Source organism: Lemur catta, chromosome 3, assembly GCF_020740605.2.
Source record: "Lemur catta isolate mLemCat1 chromosome 3, mLemCat1.pri, whole genome shotgun sequence".
NCBI classification, from domain to species: Eukaryota; Metazoa; Chordata; class Mammalia; order Primates; family Lemuridae; genus Lemur; species Lemur catta.
The window spans coordinates 92,770,286-92,790,121 of record NC_059130.1 but is presented as its reverse complement, the minus strand read 5'-3'; the positions used below and the strand labels follow the sequence as shown (position 1 = coordinate 92,790,121).

The 19,836-nt window shown below is 40.3% G+C and overlaps 1 protein-coding gene across 4 annotated transcripts in view; it reads left to right on the top strand.

Annotated features, from left to right (window-relative positions):
- The window catches only part of LOC123634199 (nuclear autoantigenic sperm protein), a 35,671-nt gene extending 16,856 nt beyond the window's left edge, over positions 1-18,815 (top strand). The window contains exons 4-16 of one of the 4 annotated variants that reach the window (XM_045545539.1): positions 3,106-3,216; positions 6,492-6,572; positions 7,533-7,639; positions 8,377-9,393; positions 13,978-14,057; positions 14,468-14,544; positions 14,655-14,728; positions 15,412-15,600; positions 15,718-15,884; positions 17,073-17,129; positions 17,226-17,303; positions 18,002-18,130; positions 18,629-18,815. In XM_045545539.1, coding sequence (XP_045401495.1) covers positions 3,106-3,216; positions 6,492-6,572; positions 7,533-7,639; positions 8,377-9,393; positions 13,978-14,057; positions 14,468-14,544; positions 14,655-14,728; positions 15,412-15,600; positions 15,718-15,884; positions 17,073-17,129; positions 17,226-17,303; positions 18,002-18,130; positions 18,629-18,709 — 2,248 coding nt within the window. In that variant the 3' untranslated portion in view covers positions 18,710-18,815. Of the gene's footprint in view, positions 1-3,105; positions 3,217-6,491; positions 6,573-7,532; positions 7,640-8,376; positions 9,394-13,977; positions 14,058-14,467; positions 14,545-14,654; positions 14,729-15,411; positions 15,601-15,717; positions 15,885-17,072; positions 17,130-17,209; positions 17,304-18,001; positions 18,131-18,628 lie in introns of those variants that run through there. The other 3 variants (XM_045545541.1, XM_045545542.1, XM_045545540.1) reach the window with 3 other exon arrangements.
- The last annotated feature ends 1,021 nt before the right edge of the window (positions 18,816-19,836 follow it).

The following is a 19,836-nucleotide window of genomic DNA, read 5'->3' as shown; positions in this document are numbered from 1 at the left end:
GTGATCCTCTCGAGTAGCTAGTATTACACATGTGCTCCACCACACCCAGCTAATTTTTAAATTTATTTTCAGAAACGGATCTTGCTATGTTGTCCAGGCTGGTCTTGAACTCCTGGCCTCAAGTGATCCTCCCGCCTCAACTTCCCAAAGGGCTGGGATTACAGGGTGAACCACTGCACCCCACCACCTCTCTTCTTTTTTTTTTTTTGAGACAGAGTCTCACTCTGTTGCCCGGGCTAGAGTGAGTTCCGTGGCGTTAGCCTAGCTCAACAGCAACCTCAAACTCCTGGGCTTAAGTGATCCTACTGCCTCAGCTTCCCAAGTAACTGGGACTACCAGCATGTGCCACCATGCCCAGCTAATTTTTTCCTATATATATTTTTAGCTGTCTGTATAATTTCTTCCTATGTTTAGTAGAGACGGGGGTCTCACTCTTGTTCAGGCTGGTCTCGAACTCCTGACCTCGAGCGATCCACCCGCCTAGGCCTCCCAGAGTGCTAGGATTACAGGTGTGAGCCACCTCGCCCGGCCAACCTCTCTTCTTTATTAATAGCTACTCCCTATGTAATCTCCCCTGTTAAGTCCTGTGGGTTTAAGGACATGACTCCCATTTGTATCTCAAGTCCCTGTGTATCTCCCATCTCATCTGTACATATCTCCCAGATTGCTCCTTTTAACATCTTGGAAGTCTAAAAGGTGTCTTAGAATTAACATATCCAAAACTAAATCCTGTACAGTAATTGATTCTTCTGTTCCTCATTGGCTTTTCCTTCAGTTGACCTTATCTCAGTATATAGCAATATTGTTACAGAATTCTTGATCTAGGTTGTCTGGATTTGAATCTCTACTATTAAGTCTTAGTTTTTCCTTCCCTAAAATGAGGTAATAATCCAACAACTTTATGAGGTATGGATACTAGGATTAAATATATATAGGTAAAATTCTCACAGTCTATTAATGGCTGTTAAAACAAGTTGCCTGGGCCCCCCCACCAAAAAAATAGAGGCCTTTATCTCTGACTCTTTCATTCAAGAAATTATGTATCTAGTCCATTAGCAAATTCCAAAATAAGTATATCCGGAATCTAAACATTTCTGCTAGTACTCAGGTCCTTGTCTAGATTTTTGTACTTTTTTTCTAACTGGTCTTCTCCCTACTACTCTTCTTGTTCTATCTTATTCTATACTGATATGCTGCTGCATATCCCCCTTCCCTTTATTTCCCACAATTTTCCCCATAGCTTAACTCCAGCCAGAAAAGTTTTCTGTTTCTCAAATACTTTTAAGCACTCTTCTATTAGAGATTTGCACTTACTGCCTCTGCCCTGGAGTGCTTTTCCACTATGGCTTGCCTCCTTACTTTCTTCAGTTCTCTGCTTTTACTTTTACATTGGCAATGTGTGCCCAAATCTGGTTGATTGGATTAAGAAAAGGGATTATCCTTGCAAAAAACTTGGCTTCCATTAATTGGAACTTAGAAACCAAATGTATACACCTACAAAACATCACAATTAAGATAGTGAACATACCCATCCCCTCAAAGCTTCCTCATCCTCCTTTGTATTTCATTCCCTCCCTAGCAACCATTAATCTGCTTTCAGTCACTGAAAATGAGTTTGCATTTTGTATAATTTTATCTAAATAGGATCATACAGTAAGTAATTTTTTGTATGGCTTCTTTGATTGAGCATAATTATTTTGAGATTCATCCATGTTCTCACATGTATCAATAGTTCATTCTTTTTGTTGCTGAATGGTACTCCCTAATGTAGATATATCACAATTTGTTTATCTGTTTGGGTTTCCAATTTTTGGTTATTACACATAAAGCTGCTGTGAATATTTGTATACAAGTCTTTGTATGGGCATACACTTTCAATTTTTGGGTAAATACCTAGGATTGGAATGGCTGGATCATATGGTAGGTATGTATCTAACTTTAAGAAACGCCCAAACCATTTTCTAAAGTGATTCTAACATTTTACATTCTTACCCAGCAGTGTATGAGAGTTCCACTTGTTTTATATCCTTGTCAGCACTTGATGTAGTCAGTCTTCAAATTTTAGCCATTCTAGTGGGAATATAATAGTATCTCACTGTCGGTTTAGTTTGCATTCTTTAAATAATAATGTTGAGTATCTTTTCATGTGCTTATTTGTCATGTATCTTTGATGACATATTTAAATTGGATTGTTTTTATTATTGAGTTGTAAGAGTTTGTTATATAGCCAACTCCTTTTTGATAGTTTTGCATATATTTTCTCCCAATCTGTGGCTTGCCTTTTTTGTTTTTATAACTGTCTTTCAAAAAACAATAGTTTTTCCCTTTAATGGTCTCTCTAGTGTATTGATTTTTTTCCTCTTGATAGTTTATGCTTTTTCTCTCATGTTTTTAAGAAGTCTTTGCCAAATCCAAAGTCACTAAGATTTTCTCCTAAATATTCTACAAGTTTTATGGTTTTAAATCTTACATTTAGAAAGCCTGTGATCCATTTCAGTTTGTATAAGATGTGAAGTAAGGATTGAGGTTTACTTTTTGTGTTTGGGTATCCAGTTATTCCAGCACCGTTTGTTAGAAAGATTATCCATTCCCCATTGAATTGCCTTGGCACCTTTGTCAAAATTTCAGTTGGCCATATATGTGTAGATCCATTTTTGTACTCCATTTTGTTCCATTTGATCTATTTGCTTTTCTTTATGCCAGTACCACTTTGTGTTAATCTTGAGATCACTGCCTGTTGCCCTATTCTAAATGGTTCTTAATTTTAATTTTTCTTTTAGCTAGTACAACTTGTATGAATTTTTGGTTCCTTTGTGATTCTTTATTTGTTACTTAATGAGCAAATATTTGTGGTAACATACAATATATAGGCTTTGTGAGGAGATAAGCCTTTATGAGAAAATATTTTAGTCAAGCTTCTGGGAATGTTGCCTTTGAGATTTCTTTTGGTTTTGTGGTAGTAAATACGTGTGACTCAGCTGGGCCTTGCCAGAGTAGTTCAAAAGTTTTAAAAAATTAAAAAAACTATTCTCAAATATAGCAGGTGTTCAGAAAATGTTGATTTAACCAGTGTTTGATACTAGGAAAAAAATCTTTTTCTTGCAGTCTGGATGTGGATAGTGAAGCTAAGAAATTACTGGGTTTAGGACAGAAACATCTGGTGATGGGGGATATTCCAGCAGCTGTCAATGCGTTCCAGGAAGCAGCTAGTCTTTTGTAAGTACTGTGTGTTTTGCTATGATGTAATATTATGTTCCTAATAGACCTTGAGTTATAAAAAGTTTTAGGGGGGAAAAGCATGAAGGTTAAGAGTTTTAAAACATTTGACTATTTTTCTTTTTTTTTTTTTTTCTTTTTGAGACAGAGTGTCGCTTTGTTGCCCGGGCTAGAGTGAGTGCCGTGGCGTCAGCCTAGCTCACAGCAACCTCAAACTCCTGGGCTCAAGCAATCCTACTGCCTCAGCCTCCCGAGTAGCTGGGACTACAGGCATGTGCCACCATGCCCGGCTAATTTTTTTTAAATATATATTTTAGTTGGCCAGATAATTTCTTTCTATTTTTAGTAGAGACGGGGTCTCATTCTTGCTCAGGCTAGTCTCGAACTCCTGACCTTGAGCGATCCACCCGCCTCGGCCTCCCAGAGTGCTAGGATTACAGGCGTGAGCCACCGCGCCCGGCCTTTTGACTATTTTTCATACAGAAGTTTATTCCTGTAACTATGTAACTGTAAAACTTAAATATCACTAAGCAGTTTCAGCCTTTGATTTTTCTGAGTAAGGTAATTTATATTCTCATCACCACTAATTAGGGTACCACCTTTTCCTAGTTTGTCTGGGACTTTGGAAGTTATGTATTTGGGAGAACCCCTCAGGCCCAAGCAAGTCATGATTGCTTACCCTACCACAAATGATACTATTAACACAGCATTTTCTTTTTTTTTTTTTTTTTTGAGATGGAGTCTCGCTCTGTTGCTCTGGAGGAGTATAATGGTGCCATCGTAGCTCACTGCAACCTCAAACTCCTGGGCTCAAGTGATCCTCCTGCCTCAGCCTCTCAAGTAGCTGGGACTACAGGCACACACCACAATGCCTGGCTAATTTTTCTATTTTTAGTAGAGGGGGGGTCTTGCTCTTGCTCAGGCTGGTCTCGAACTCCTGACCTCGAGTGATCCGCCCGCCTCGGCCTCCCAGAGTGCTAGGATTACAGGCGTGAGCCACTGTACCCGGCCAGCACAGCATTTTTCATACATTTTTAGCACATGTGTTACCTGCTGTTACAACTGCATGGAAGTTGGCAGCTACCACCAGTTGGCCCTATACCTATATCCTGGAGGAAAAGGTTAGCTTTAGTATCTTAAAGGTGATTTATTTTCCCCAAAGACTTTAATGTGCCTCCAGATCTGAAAAAGAAAAAAGAGTAAGTTAAATCTTCTAGCAGTGGCCTTTTCCGCTATGACTTGGTTTGAGCAAGTTTTCTCTAAGATAGAATTACCAATTGCAATTGGAGGTCAGTCATGTTCCTTATTGGTTGATTATATTACATACAATTGAGTTTCATCTTCCTTATAAAAGAAATGGTTTTTATGAAGCATTTATGGATTTCAGGTTTGAATCTCATGATGATTAAGGGTCATATCAGTCCATTCTTATCCTAACACCTGTTCCCTCTCCCAACATCCAGAACAGAATCTTATTCCTGGATATCTGTAATAATCTTTTGTCTGATGCCTGGTGTCTTTGTTTATCTCCACCTGGGCTTAATGCATTGGGCTGTGGCAATGGAGACCAAACTTTATCTGATAGCATCTAGGTATGTTTATATAAAAAGGCATGATTGTCTTACAGTGTAAAATGTTACCAAGTTTTTAAGATTAAGCACAAATAAATACTTTTCTTAGCTTATTCTTCCTAGATTCCTGGAGAGGTCAGTATCCCTACTGTCCTGCCATTAAGGGTGTTTAGAAGGAAAATTTGAGGTACACTATTCTAATCTAATAGACTACCTTTAAAGATGACCCTTCATCACAATGTCCTGCTTAGTTTCTCTAGTTACTCTCAGTAGTTGGCCTGATTTTGCATGACTTCTGCCAATCTTTTGCTGCTTGAAAATTGGTCTCCTGGCCAGGCGCAGTGGGTCACGCCTATAATCCTAGCACTCTGGGAGGCCGAGGCGGGCGGATCATTTGAACTCAGGAGTTCAAGACCAGCCTGAGCAAGAGCGAGACCTTGTCTCTACTAAAAATAGAAAGAAATTATATGGACAACTAAAAATATATATAGAAAAAATTAGCCAGACATGGTGGCGCATGCCTGTAGTCTCAGCTACTCGGGAGGCTGAGGCAGGAGGATTGCTTGAGACCAGGAGTTTGAGGTTGCTGTGACCTAGGCTGACCCACAGCACTCTAGCCTGGGCAACAGAATGAGACTCTGTCTCAAAAAAAAATAATAAAGTAAAATAAAAAAAATAAAATGGAAAAAAAAAAAAGAAAAAGAAAGTTGGTCTCCTTACTTTACACAGAGAAGTACCTCTTCCCATTGATCACACTGTGATTTCTTTTCTCCCTCTTCCCTGTCTAGATATTGATAGCTAAAACTTACACAGTGCTGTGTTTCTAAGCAGTGTTTTCAGTGCTTTTACATACATGAACTCACTTAGTTCTTGCCTTAGCCTTTTCAGCAATTTATATTCCCATTTTACAAATGAGAAAACTAAGGCACTACGAGAATAAGTAATTTATTGGAGGTTACAGGGCTAGTTAGGGGTTAAATGTAGGATTTGAATCTAGGCAGAATGGCTCCAGATATTGTGTTCTTTATTTACGTCATGATGCCTTTTCACGGACCTTAGTCATTCTCTAGGTCCCAGACAAAGGTCCTTTATTCTAGTCCATGTTGATATCCATCTTGTAGCAGGAGGAATACCTGTTAATGCATTTTGGCCCTAAGATTATATACTAACTGTAGCAAATTGATGTCACTTAGAGTATACATCACAGATAGATAAAGAGCACGTAACATTAACTTAATACATTGGGTTTTTTTTTCTTTGTTTTTTTTTTTTGGAGACAGAATCTCCCTCAGTAACCCAGACTAGAGTACTATGGCATCAGCCTAGCTCACAGCAACCTCAAACTCCCAGTCTCAAGAGATCCTCCTCCCTCAGCCTCCCGAGCAGCTGGGACTATAGGTGCGAGCAGCTGGGACTATAGGTGCGCATCACCACGCCCAGCTAATTTTTTCTATTTTTAGTAGAGACAGGGTCTTGCACTTGCTCAGGCTCAAGCGATCCTCCTGACTTGGCCTCCCAGGGCGCTAGGATTACAGGTGTGAGCCAGAGTCCATTTGACCTTGACTTGAAACAAAGAGGGAATTACTGATTTCTTAGGAGTATGTTACTGAAGAAATATCAATTTATAACTTAAGAACTAGAAATAAATGTGTTAGACTACATGTTAATTCAGATTTTATCAATAGATGTTTATTCTCTTTGTAGAGGTAAGAAGTATGGAGAGACAGCTAATGAGTGTGGAGAAGCCTTCTTTTTCTATGGGAAATCACTTCTGGAATTGGCAAGGTATGGTTGATCTATTTAAAAACTAAAGTTTCTTTGTTTGCTAAGATTGTTTACTAGCTTTGAGATTTCACATGAGCTAAGTGAGACTGGTTTTACCTAGAAAGAGAGTTTTGAAGGAGCTTGAAATAGTGATGGAAGTTGTGAATGGCACTTGATGCAAAGAGTAAAATTATATTTAAATTTTGACTTTAGGGGTCATTAGAAACAAAGATCTTTCCAATAATGAACGGTCAATAATTGATCAAAGTCCCGTATGGAGAGAGAACCTTTAAAAGCACTCTCAGCAGTCCTCTAAACAGGACTGAATAAAGGACAGTTTGAAAGAACTAGCATGTTAGAATGTCTAGTAAACAAGACTCACAAGTAGTCTTTTTTTTAGTATCTTAAAGTATTGGAAAGTTCGTGGGTATTTTTTTACCAGAATTCAGTAACCAGAATAAGATAAATTGAGGGTGTACAAACTAGCAAATGATGTGTCATCTATTTAATCTCAGTTCTGCTAATTTCTAACCTTGTAATCATACAGAGCATTCTGATGATTTGCCACGAAAATCCTGCCAGAATGTTACTGGCTATCTAGAGAAATGGGGGTGGATGCGAAGTTTGGGAAATATTATGGCCCTGTCTTAAAGGGGGAATGCATATAGGTTTTGTTCTTTTGAACAAGAGTCAACAGTGCTTTTTGGTGGCTGGGTGAAAGGTATGCTTATTTCCTTCAGTGCTCTTACAGCTTTAATTTATATTAAAATTTTGATTGTTCCTCTTCTTCTATGAGTACATATAGTTTCATATTGCCCTCACTTGGCTTACTGTTCTGTTGCTTTTATAATATAGGATGATATATATTTTTTCTTTTTTAATTTTTTTTTTTTTTGGTTAGGAATATATTTTCTGTCTTGGAAAAAATCGTTAGGTTGTAGCCATCAAACCTTTGCTGCTTTCTCCCTTTTGTTCTCCTAGAATGGAGAATGGTGTGTTAGGAAATGCCTTGGAAGGTGTGCATGTGGAAGAGGAAGAAGGAGAAAAAACAGAAGAATCTCTGGTAGAAAATAATGATAACACAGATGGTACGTGGAGTTGCATGTGACATTCAAAGGATGCGACGTTGTATGTTTCTTGTATACAAGTGATGGAAATAGGCCTCTCTCTGCTCTGGATGGTCTCTCCTAAGATGCTTGGGGTGATGCTTGCATCTGGTGGAGACTGCAGTGGGGGTAGTCAATTACTGAAACTAACAGCAGGCTTTTGTAAGAGGATAACTTAATGTCTCAAATACATCTGGTTATTTAAATTGTTGGGTTTTTTAAACTAAGTGATGAAAAAACAAGATTAAATTGGTGTTTTAAATATTGCTACAACCTTAAATTTTTTTCTGATGCAAGTTTTTTAAACAGTCTGTGCAGCTGGGTTATTTTAATAGCAATACTTTGGGAGCCCTGTCACATTTTTATGTCTAAAAGTTAAATGTTAATTTCTAACCTGAGTTTGGGTACTAGAGTTTTACTTATCAGATGCGAGTCTGTAAGGAGAATGAAAAGCTTGGCATCGCTTACCTATCTGGTAATCAGAATGCTTAAGTAAAATGATATCTAGTTTAATGAGCCTGGGTTTCTTTTGCAATAAATTGCTCTGCTAGCTGGGACTCTCCCTTTTCTTTTCTCAAAAGGGCAGATAATTTTTAGGCAATCTGCTAAAACTTGCTAGGCTTTTTGAGGGTTTAAAGGGAATGTTTTTTAGTTTCCATTTATGCCTTTATCGTTAAACTCGAAGACATGTTTATGCTTCATGTTCTTTAACCATGTAGAGGAAGCAAGGGAAGAGTTGAGAGAACAGGTTTATGACGCCATGAGAGAAAAAGAAGAAGCAAAAAAAACAGAAGACAAGTCTCTGGTAAAGCCTGGAACTGATAAAGAACAGGAGAGTGAAATGGAAAAGGGTGGAAGAGAAGATATGGATATAAGTGAGCCTGCAGAGGAGCTACAGGAAAAAGTTGAATTGATTCCAGATCAGTTAATTGAAACCTCTGAAGAGGCAAAAGGAGCAGGAGCAGCAGCACCAGGAGGACTAAATGAAACTGAGATCATTTCTGGGAAACCAGAACAGGAAGTACCAGATGCTGAGGAAGAAAAATCAGTTTCTGAAACTGATATCCAAGAGGAATGCAGAGAAAAAGGTCAGGAGAAGCAGGGAGAGGTAATTGTGAGCATAAAGGAGAAACCAAAAGAAGCTTCAGAAGAGCAGCCTGTTGTGGCTCTAGAAAAGCAGGGCACTGCAGTGGAGGTAGAAGGAGAGCCTACAGACCCGGCAGTGAAGCCAGTGGATGTGGGTGGGGATGAGCCAAAGGAGAAGGTAGCTACCTCTGAAAATGAGACAGGAAAGGCTGTTCTTGAGCAGCTGGTAGGGCAGGAAGTGCTTGCTGCTGAGGAGTCACCAGAGGTGACAGCAGAGGCTGCAGAGGCCTCAGCTATGGAGGGTGGATCAGAAGTTTCGGAGAAGCCTGGGCAGGAGGCCACAGTTCTTAAGGATGGTGCAGTCAATGGACTGTCAGCTACAGGAGATCAGACTCCCATTGAATCACAGAATACTTTAGAAGGACTGACAGAAACAAAAGATGGTTCAGGACTAGAGGATAAGGTGAGGGCAAAGTTGGTTCCTAGCCAGGAGGAAACTAAGCTGTCCATAGAAGAGTCTGAGGCAGCTGGAGATGGGGTTGATACCAAGGTAGCCCAGGGAGCTACTGAGAAATCACCTGAAGACAAAATTAAGATAGCTGCTAATGAAGAGACACAAGAGAGAGAAGAACAGATGAAAGAGGGTGAAGGTAACTGGGATATGCAAGAACGGCAGTGGGTGGAGTACATTCTGGATTTGACTCACTAATCATGGGTAAAAGTCAGCCTTCCATTCAGGATTTTCCGTCTGCCTTTGGATTAGGAAAAGGCTAAATGAAAATGGGGGTAGTTTAAGAAGGTTGTGATAAGTTGAGTAAGTTAAATCAAAAGCAGCAAGTCTTTAGCTGGCTTATAAACTAACGCTTTTACTAACTGCAAAATAGGTCTTCTCTGATTTCTGAGAACTTGGCTAGCTATCAGTAACATGTGCCATACTAGCCAATAAAGGAGGATGGAAAATGTGGATAAGGGATGGGGGTAGGTAGGAAAAGAGTGGGCTAGGCTGGCAGAGAATGCTGAATGGATGTTCACTTGCATGCCTTTGGATTTTTTAAATTTATTGTTCACAGGACTCCTTTTCTCTGCTTTAGGAAGCAGGAACAGAGCAGTAGAATCCATTGAATTGGTACACTTAAGCAGGCATGCCATTTAAATGAAGGCAGTGAACCCTGAATGTTCTATCACCAGAATTAAAGAATTCTGGTGCTGCTCTCTACCTTTAGTCTTCAGGAAGTGTTTAGACTCTAAACACTAAACTTTAGAGGCTTATCCACATTAGTTAAAATAGCCCCTAGCCCCAAGACAACAAAAAAATGTAACTGTTAGCACCCTTGCTGCTTTCCCTTCGCATTTCATGCTTGCTTTGGCTGCTAAACTGAATTTTTTGTTACTTAAAATGCTATAAAGTGAGGATGCTTTGTATTTCTATTGGTCTAATTGTAATTCAATTTCATCAAGATGTATAAGCCTCTAATTAGTAAATAATTCCATAATTGGCACGTCTGACTTGTGCTATCATTTGAGGATTCTACTGTATATAAGGTTCATCTAACATTGACATTAATAACCACAGGTATTTTCCAACTAATTGTTACTTCGTGTAATTGCCAGATTACTTTGAGTTCTCTCAAGTTGTAGATTTTCAAAGACCCATCTTCAATACTTGGACTTCGTTCTGGTAAACTTCTTCTACCTATGTGCAGGTCCCGGCACTCCAGCCAGCACAGGCATAGTAACCAGAAGTGAATTGGCTAAATGGTAGCACCATTGGGCTTCTTAACAAGCTGTAGGAGTTCTTTATGGAAAGGCACAGAACTGAATCCTCAGTTTTTAAGAAACTCCCACGTTTTGTTCTTTTTTAAAAATCTATTTATTTTTAGAGACAGGGTCTCACTCTGTTGCCCAGGCAAGAGTACAGTGGTGTGATCTTAGCTCACTGCAGCCTCAAACTCCTGGGCTCACGCAGTCATCCTGCCTCAGTCTCCCAAGTAGCTAGGACTACAGACGTGCATCACCATGGCTGGCTAATTTTTTTTCCCCCTCCATTTTTTGTAGAACCAGGCTCTCATTATGTTGCCTGGGCTGGTCTAGAACTCCTGGCCTCAAGTGATCTCCCACCTTGGCCTCCCAAAGTACTGGGATTATAGGCTTGAGCCACTGTGCCTTGCCCCCTGTCTTGATCTTAATGATAGTGAGCAAGGAAAGTAAAAAGCTCTGCTGGGTCTCTTAAGTTGGACTTTGAATGACAGGGTCTCACTATTGCCCAGGTTGGTCTTGAACTCCTACCCTCAAGCAGTCCTCCTGCCTCTGCCTCCCAAAGTTCTAGGATGACAGGCCCGAGCCACTGTGCCTGGCCATATACATTGCTTATGATTCCAAAACAATACAGTGTGGTGTAGGTAGTACTGCTCAAGTTACAGTGATGAGAATGAGGCTTAAAAGTTACATGACTTGGTAAGAGTCAAACAGTAAGTCATAGTACTGAATTCAAACCTAGATCTGCCTTGAATATATTGTTCTCCCCAGGCTACCTCTCAAAGAGGAAAGCAATATTCACCCTTTTCTTTCACCCACTTCTTATCAGAAATTTCCTGGTCACTTATTTTTAAAATTAACTGTATTTAAGAAAGCCCCAGGCTTTTTATATGTTGCATTTTTTTTGTGCTGTGTACCAGGGTACTGTTATTCATATAAAGATCACACAGTTTTCCATAGTTTACAAATGAAAAAATGGGAGAAAGGATCAGTAATTTGCTCTAATCACATAGCCAGTAAAGAGAAGGCTGGGTGCCCAGTCTGTCTAGCTCTGGGTCCCAGCCTCTTACTTTCTGTGCATTATTTCTCTTCATGTGGCAGCACCAGTCTGCAGAAATCTCACAAATGGTTTTCTCTTCACATTACTACCAGCTCTTGACTTTTTGCAGCCTCTTGGGCTGTCCATATCTCCCTAATAAAGATAATTGGTCTGTTCTTTTCTAATTGTCACGTTAGATGTGGTTGATAAACAAATAACAATTTTAAATTGTAGGTATAAAGCTTGGCTATGCTCAGATAGACTGCACTGGTCAATCTGGTGGCACTTCCCTGTGAGAGTGCTAATATAACCAAGAATTGGTACCTTTTCTTTGCCTTTAATAGTCATTCTTCTGGTTTGTACCATTTTATGCCCATATTGTTTTGAGGATGCTTACAAGATCAGAGAAATTGCATAATGAAGGATAGAATAGACATAACTAGAAAAAATAGTCCATTATCAAAGAAGCTTGGAAAATAATTTAACAAATTTCTTTACTGAGGACATCAGGGCATTGTCATTAATTCCCGGGTCTAGGTTACCAGATTGGGAAATGTTTTTAAAGTAATGGCTTTCTTATTGACCTAACTCCTGCTCCGCCATTCCATGAAGGTAATTGCAGATTCCTCAAGAGAAACCAATATTCTTGGGCAATTATAAGAATTTCAAAATTTGATGTAAAATTTCCAAGTATTTAAGATGTTTTCTTACAAATTAGAGGTTATCTTCTAGTATTCTGGTATGAGTAGAAACGGATACTACTAATTAAGAAGAGCATAGAATAAAAATGTCAATTTAATTTTTCCTACAAATTGAAAAGATGAAATTTTTAAAAGTTTATTATTATTTTTAAAAGTTAAATACGTAGATCTCCTTCAGCTCTCTTGCATGTTCTGCTAGAGATTGGGCAGAGTTAAGAAAACCACCCATCTGTTCTAAATTTTTAGGGAACTAAGGCCAAACCCACTTGGAAATTTGGACATGAAAAGAATGGTGTGTGGTGGTGGCTATACTTCAGAAGCACTGAATTATAGTCAAAGGAGAAAAGCAACCCACTTGATAAAATAGGGTTTGCTTGCTATAAATGTTTTAACTAGGGCCAGGCGCAGTGGCTCACGCCTGTAATCCTAGCACTCTGGGAGGCCGAGGCGGGTGGATTGCTCGAGGTCAGGAGTTCAAGACCAGCCTGAACAAGAGCAAGACCCCATCTCTACTAAAAATAGAAAGAAATTATATGGATAACTAAAAATATATAGAAAAAATTAGCCAGGCATGGTGGCGCATGCCTGTAGTCCCAGCTACTTGGGAGGCTGAGGCAGGAGGATTGCTTGAGCCCAGGAGTTTGAGGTTGCTGTGAGCAAGGCTGACCCACGGCACTCTAGCCTGGGCAACAGCAAGGTTCTGTCTCAAAAAAAAAAAGAAATGTTTAACTGGCTTGACTTGTCACTGGTTCTTAGAGGATTTCTTTAGTTTGTCATAGTAATATGTAATCTATAGGAATTTTCTGTGCCTCTTCCCATCCTGAAGCAGTATTGCTGCCAGTAAAACTTTCTTCAACTGGACGTTATCACTCTACCCAATTGCCATGTTAAGGAGATAGTGAGCTCTTCTGTTGGTATTGAAAATGCTTAATGAAATGTGACAGAGGTAGGCACATTATACCCAATTGATGAATTGTTTGTATCAACAAAAAATCCATTTTAGTCATTTGACATTGTGAATTTTGTCTTATCACTGAGAGTGTAGAGCTGTTTATTAGGAGCCTGACCTTTCGGCAGTTGACTGTGAGTATATGTCAATATGGTGTTTATGACTTAAGATTTAAAAAGAACGATTAACAAGGAACAGGAGTAAAATAATGGGTTGTGGTATTACTCACTGAAATTCTGTATGTGCTAGAGCTGACTGGAGTCTGTGGCATGCTCATTGGTAAGAGTTGGTAAGGTCTATGCTTTTCTCTCCATAGCTCTGTTGTGGGAAAGCTAGTTTTTTGAGCATTCTTGCTCTGAATGGGCTGGAATAATTTAACTTTTGGCATTTTCCCAGGCTATTAGTATTATCTAATGAGTGGCTTAAAGATACCAGAAACAGTGGCTGAGGTCTCTGAATGAAGGGGAGCTTCTAGCCAGTGAATAAGAGGCAGTAGCTAATCTGTCTCATTCTGAGTAATCCAGGTTGACTTTCATAAGAGAAACACTCAGCCTTTTAATTGCTGAAGGTCTAACCCATAGACTATATAAGGTTATACTTTCTAAGTCTAGGTTAGACGTGAATTAGGCTATAACCACTGACTTTATATTCAGTTCAGATGCTAACGGACTTGGATTAGCATCTGGCTCGTCCTATGTCAGAATATAAATTGACATGTTTATTGGAGTCTCTGATTAGTCAGAAGGTATCTCTAGTTTTATTCTCAATACTGAGGAATTTTGATTTGTAGAAACTGAAGGCTCAGAAGAAGAGGATAAAGAAAATGACAAGGGTGAAGAAACGCCACACGATTCAGTTCTTGAAAACAAGGTAAGTCGTTATTCATTCAGTACTGTTGTCTGCTTTCTTATTGTACGACTGTAGCTTGCTAGTATAGGCTTGACAATTATAGATAGCTGTCTCCTGGTTAGGAATTAGGGACCCTTTTAGTCATGCCTGGGATGGACAGGTAATTTGATCCTAGGCAGTCCTGTCTGTTAGTATATGACCCCAAATTTCACAATTAAATATCACTGACATAATGTGATGACTTGGGATAGAAACCTTGTAGGGACCCATTTTCTGGATTATAGGGAGAAAGTCTAAAATTTTGAATTGCATATCAGGCGTTCCTGGCTTTTTTTAAGCCATACTAAATTATACATTTGTACTCTTAAAAAGATGCCTGTCTTGTCCTTCTGTCTAATTTCATTGATTTGGATCTACTTTGGTCTCTTCAGGAAAATGAAGAGGAAGAGATTGGAAACCTAGAGCTTGCCTGGGATATGCTGGATTTAGCAAAGATCATTTTTAAAAGGTAAAACTCTTGGCCTCTTTGCTCAGTTGGGAGCTTGGTGGTTGAAAATAGAAAGTAGTTAGGGTTAGACAAGTACTGTTAAGGTTTCTGATCAACTTTCCTTCTTTTAGGCAAGAAACAAAAGAAGCCCAGCTTTATGCTGCACAGGCACATCTTAAACTTGGAGAAGTTAGTGTTGAATCTGGTAATACATTTTTCATTTTATGTTCTCTAGCCTCCCCAGTTCTTCCTTTAATAGCTTTTCTAGAATCCAGCTTTATTGATCATAAGTTGGGTGGTTGGCTTTAAAAAGACAGTTAAGTTTGGGTTTCCTATAGTCCCTTGAACAATGAACAATCTCTTCTAAGCGGTACTCTAACTAAAAGTATTTCAGTAGATTGGGTGTGTGTGTGTGTGTGTTGAGACAGAGTCTCACTCTGTTGTCCTGGGTAGAGTGCAGTGGTGTCATTGTAGCTGACTGCAACCTCCAACTCCTTGGCTCTAAGCAGTCCTTCTGCCTCAGCCTCCCAGTAGCTAGGACTATAGGCACGCGCTGTAACAACCAGCTGGGTTTTTTGTTTTTTTTTTTTTTTCCTTTCTTTTTGGTAGAGATGGGGTCTGACTCTTGCTCAGGCTAGTCTCGAACTCCTGAGCTCAAGTAATCCTTCTGCCTCGGCCTCCGAGAGTGCTAGGATATAGGCGTGAGCCACTGCGCCTGGCCTTCAGTAGATTTTTAAAAGCCATTTTGATATTCTTTATATCCAAGGATCTTAGAGATACTATTAATACAAACAAAAATGAAATGTAAAATAGGGGAGCATTACCTGAGGATGGGTCTGAATTCTGCAAGTACTTTACATTAAATGCTGTTCTTTTTGTCTTCATTAGAGAACTATATCCAAGCTGTGGAGGAGTTCCAGGCTTGCCTAACCCTGCAGGAGCAGTACCTGGAAGCCCATGACCGTCTCCTTGCAGAGACCCACTACCAGCTGGGCTTGGCCTATGGGTACAACTCTCAGTATGATGAGGCAGTGGCACAGTTCAGCAAGTCTATTGAAGTCATTGAGAAGAGAATGGGTGAGTGAGCACCAGCTGCTTCATGATAATGTTGGTGGATCCAGCAATTGACAGGTATAAACAATGATTCTTTTTTATGATAACTCTTACTGATGACATTAACCTGTTATTTTGTAGCTGTACTAAAGGAGCAGATGGAGGAGGCTGAAGAATCACCTACTGAGTACAAGAAAGAAATTGAGGAGTTGAAGGAACTGCTACCTGAAATTAGAGAGAAGATAGAAGATGCAAAGGAATCTCAGCGTAGTGGGAATGTAGCTGAATTGGCTCTGAAAGCTACTCTGGTTAGTTTGGTTTCCTTTTAAAGTTTTGATAATAGCATGTTTGGAGCTGGGTGTGGTGGCACACTCCTATAATCTTAGCACTCTGGGAGGCTGAAGCAGAAAGATCACTTGAGCTCAGGAGTTCGAGATCAGCCTGAGCAAGAGTGACACCCTGTCTCTACTAAAAATACAAAAATTAGCCAGGTGCAGTGGCGCACCCCTGTAGTTCTAGCTATCCGGGATGCTGAGGCAGGAGGATCGATTGAGCCCAGGAGTTTGAGGTTGCAGTGAGCTATGAGGATACCACTGGACTTTAGCCTGGCAACAAGAGTGAGACTCTGTCTCAAAAAAAAAAAAAAAAAAAAAAAAAAAGGTATTACTAATGTTAATGTTCCATTTACTAGGAAGTTTTCATCATGATTTCGTTTCCAGGGAGTTGGTGAGCTCATCTGTTTATTCATGTCAAATAATATAATGCTTAAACGAATATACTGTGGAGCTCCAGGCTGTCTAGGTTAGAATTGCATCTGTTACTTTGTGTGATCATGGGCATTTCTCTGCCTTACTTGACCCATCTGTAAAATGGGGATAATATAGGTTGAGTACCCTTTTCCAAAATGCTTGGGATCAGAAGTGTTTTCGGATTGTGGAACATTAGCATTGTACTTCACATCCCTAATCCGAAATTGAGCATCCCTAATCCAAAATCTGAAATGCACCAATGAGCATGTCCTTTGAGTGCCATGTAAGTGCTCAAAAAGTTTTGGATATCCAGATTTAGGAGTTGAGTGTTCAACCTGTAGTAAACATGTGTAAGATATTTCTGACAGTACCAGACAAATAGAAATTTCTTAACAAATATAAGCTATTATTTCCATCTCTGGGAACTCTGTATGAATTACTGAGCATTGAGGGGTTTTCACCCCAAATATCCTGGCTTTGCTTTTGGCTACTGGGATATCAGGGAGCTTTATACCCAGCAGGTAGGATACGAACGGTTTAGTTTAATATCCATATTCTGCCTATGCCTTGGGTGGGAGAGTGGGACAGGTACAGATGGGGTGGGGGTGGATGATCTTGATACTGTCTGGATGCCACTAGTATTTCAGTTCTTAATCAGTTGCTTGGATGGTGGTGGATACCTGTTGTGAGACTGGGTGGCCTGGGTTCTATCATGAAACCAACTTGGATTTGTCATCCCTCACGCAGGTGGAGAGTTCTACTTCAGGTTTCACTCCTAGTGGAGGCAGCTCTTCAGTCTCCATGGTGGGTATTCGGGTGTTGTTTCATCATTTACGATTAAGCCTCAGTGTTGGTCTCATGTACCTTGTACATTGCTAATAAAGGCTTCCTTTTTGCCAGATTGCTAGTAGAAAGCCAGCAGATGGTGCTTCTTCATCAAATTGTGTGACTGATATTTCCCACCTTGTCAGAAAGAAGGTAAATATACATGTGATTGTTTATTTTCTTTCTTTTTCCCAGTCTGTATTTTTTTTAAATCCTAAATGATGTATGAGGATTACCTTTCCTATAAACCTTCCTAATAGTTGGTGTGTGACGATACTCATTTCGCAAATATTAGGGTTTGTGAGTGAAGACAGTTTTCACTTGAATACCTCTTCCAGCAGACTCTCCTGGCCTTTTCAGCCCAAGGACTATCAGGAAAGCTGCTGAGGAGGATTGGTAAGGTCCATTTTAGGAAGCTGGCAGGTTTTCTTTGATAGCAGTTATTCAGCAGCAGGCCTGCTGGTACAGACTCCTGAGTCTGCCTCTGCCTGTGGTGCCAGTAGAGCTTTTCTGGGGTTGGGGGAGAGGAGTCTTAACTCTTGCTTTGTTTCTTGCCTCAAATGTGGGAATTCAAACTTACACTTTGGTTACTGTTCACATCTGCTCCTGACCTCTACCCTTACCCCACTGTGATTCCAGTAAGGAGGCTGAATTGATATGGTGGGACAGACTAATTTATTCTGCAGAGTACAGGTTGGCATCTGTCCCTTGTGACTAGAGAGAGAGACCCTTAGAACCGTGAAATTTTGGTGTTCACGATCTTTGCACCAGAAGGGTTAAGGAAATGTTTTGTAGTTGTCTTTTTTAAAACATTAAGCACATTTGTGAAGGCGTCATAATTGTATCTTTAGAGGAAACCAGAGGAAGAGAGCCCCCGGAAAGATGATGCAAAGAAAGCCAAACAAGAGCCGGAGGTGAATGGAGGCAGTGGGGATGCTGTCCCCAGTGGAAATGCAGTTTCGGAAAACATGGAGGAGGAGGTGGGCAGTTAAGCAGAGCTTGGCCTCTTGCCTCATCCCTTGTTCTCAGGACTGGGGGAACCCAGTCCTCCCAAGTGCATGCTCCCCACCTTGAACCTGTTTGGATTGTTGAGTGCAACCCTCACAGAAACAGTAATTGTGCAGCAAACAGTTTGGTTATGGGAGTGTAAGACTCACTGACAAATGGAACCTATATGCCACAGGTCCCAACCCCAATGAATGTAGAATGTATGAGAAGGCACTTGATTGGCAAGACCATTAGGTCACTTCTGCTTGCTCCTTTCCATGTAACATGTGATTATTGGCTCTGTCAGCCCTGTTGTCACAGAGAATTCAGGAAATGGCCTTGTACTTCGTGGTCACTGCCCTCTTAATATAGGGAGCAAAGCAGAGTTTGGGTGACGTGTGTGTTCTCTTCTGACTGAGGCCTGCTCGGTTATATAACAGGGAATGGGTTAAATTAGGGTCACTCATGCCCAGGCTCCATTTGTCTTCCAGGCTGAGAATCAGGCTGAAAGCCAGGCAGCAGTGGAGGGGACAGTGGAGGCTGGAGCTACAGTTGAAAGCACTGCATGTTAAGAGGGGGCAGAGCCTTCCTCCCAAGGGAAAGTGTTTTTGTATATAATGTATTTTTTCACTTTTGGGGGATTCTTTTTGTATAACTTCAATAAAGATTGTAAGCAAAGGTTGAGGCTTTGATGGTTTTTTCTTAATTATTGGCTGAACATGTGCCTTGGAGCACTCCAGGTTTTATAAAATGGCCAAATGTACTTTTTTTTGCCTTCTACACTGATCTGTGTTGGAAGTTCTGATCCCACTTCCTATCTGTCCAGTGTGGAAGTGATCAAATCAAATGTGGCTATAGGACCATTGTCTTCCGACGGTGCTATATTTTTTTCTGTTCTCAAATTTTGAAATACTTGACTGAACCCAGCTGTCTTGCAAACCTTCAGTGGTGCTGTCCCTGGATGGGGGCTACAAAAACAAGACTTGGTGAAGATCTTGCTCTTCGGTGCTAAAAATGGATGATGGACCTTGGCTGTGAGCCAGGCCTTGGGTGATAACTTGTCTCATATACATACTCTTCAACTAGGGCCACAATCCTGTCCTGGAAAAAGAACTCTGAAGAAAAACTGGGGAGGGGGCAGGGAGTGATTCCTGAGGAAAACAGTCTGTGTGTTTAAATGTAGAGACATGAGCTCTCTGGTTTGAAAGTGGCTGTGGGACTGGTGGTGACAGACACTTTGGATGTGGTTGGAAGAATCTGTGGGGAGGCTGGCTGGTTGAGTTACATTTGTTATTTTATGTATAGAAAGGTTGAAATATATCAACACTTGGAATTGTTACCCTGTCTGCAGTTTTCATTTCTCAAATAAAGATGTTTAAGAAAGCTCCTGGTCTGGAATTGTGTTTAAAGATACTACAACTGGGCTGCCTGAAACATTTCACTGTGAGTATAGGGTTGAAAGGTAGAAACTAGCCCAGCAGTTCTGGGGGTCCAGTCCAAAGATGCTGGTTGTCAAGGCACTGATATTAATGCCATCCCATTGGGCTCTCACTGATGTCCAGGGTATAGGGCTGAGCTGCCTCTTACCTGACCCTTAGTTAAAGAACCTGTTAGGGACCTGGCACTATTTGGATCTGAATTCTAAACAATGCCTGTCCTACATTACCCAAAGGGATTTAACTTAATAATCCTGACACCT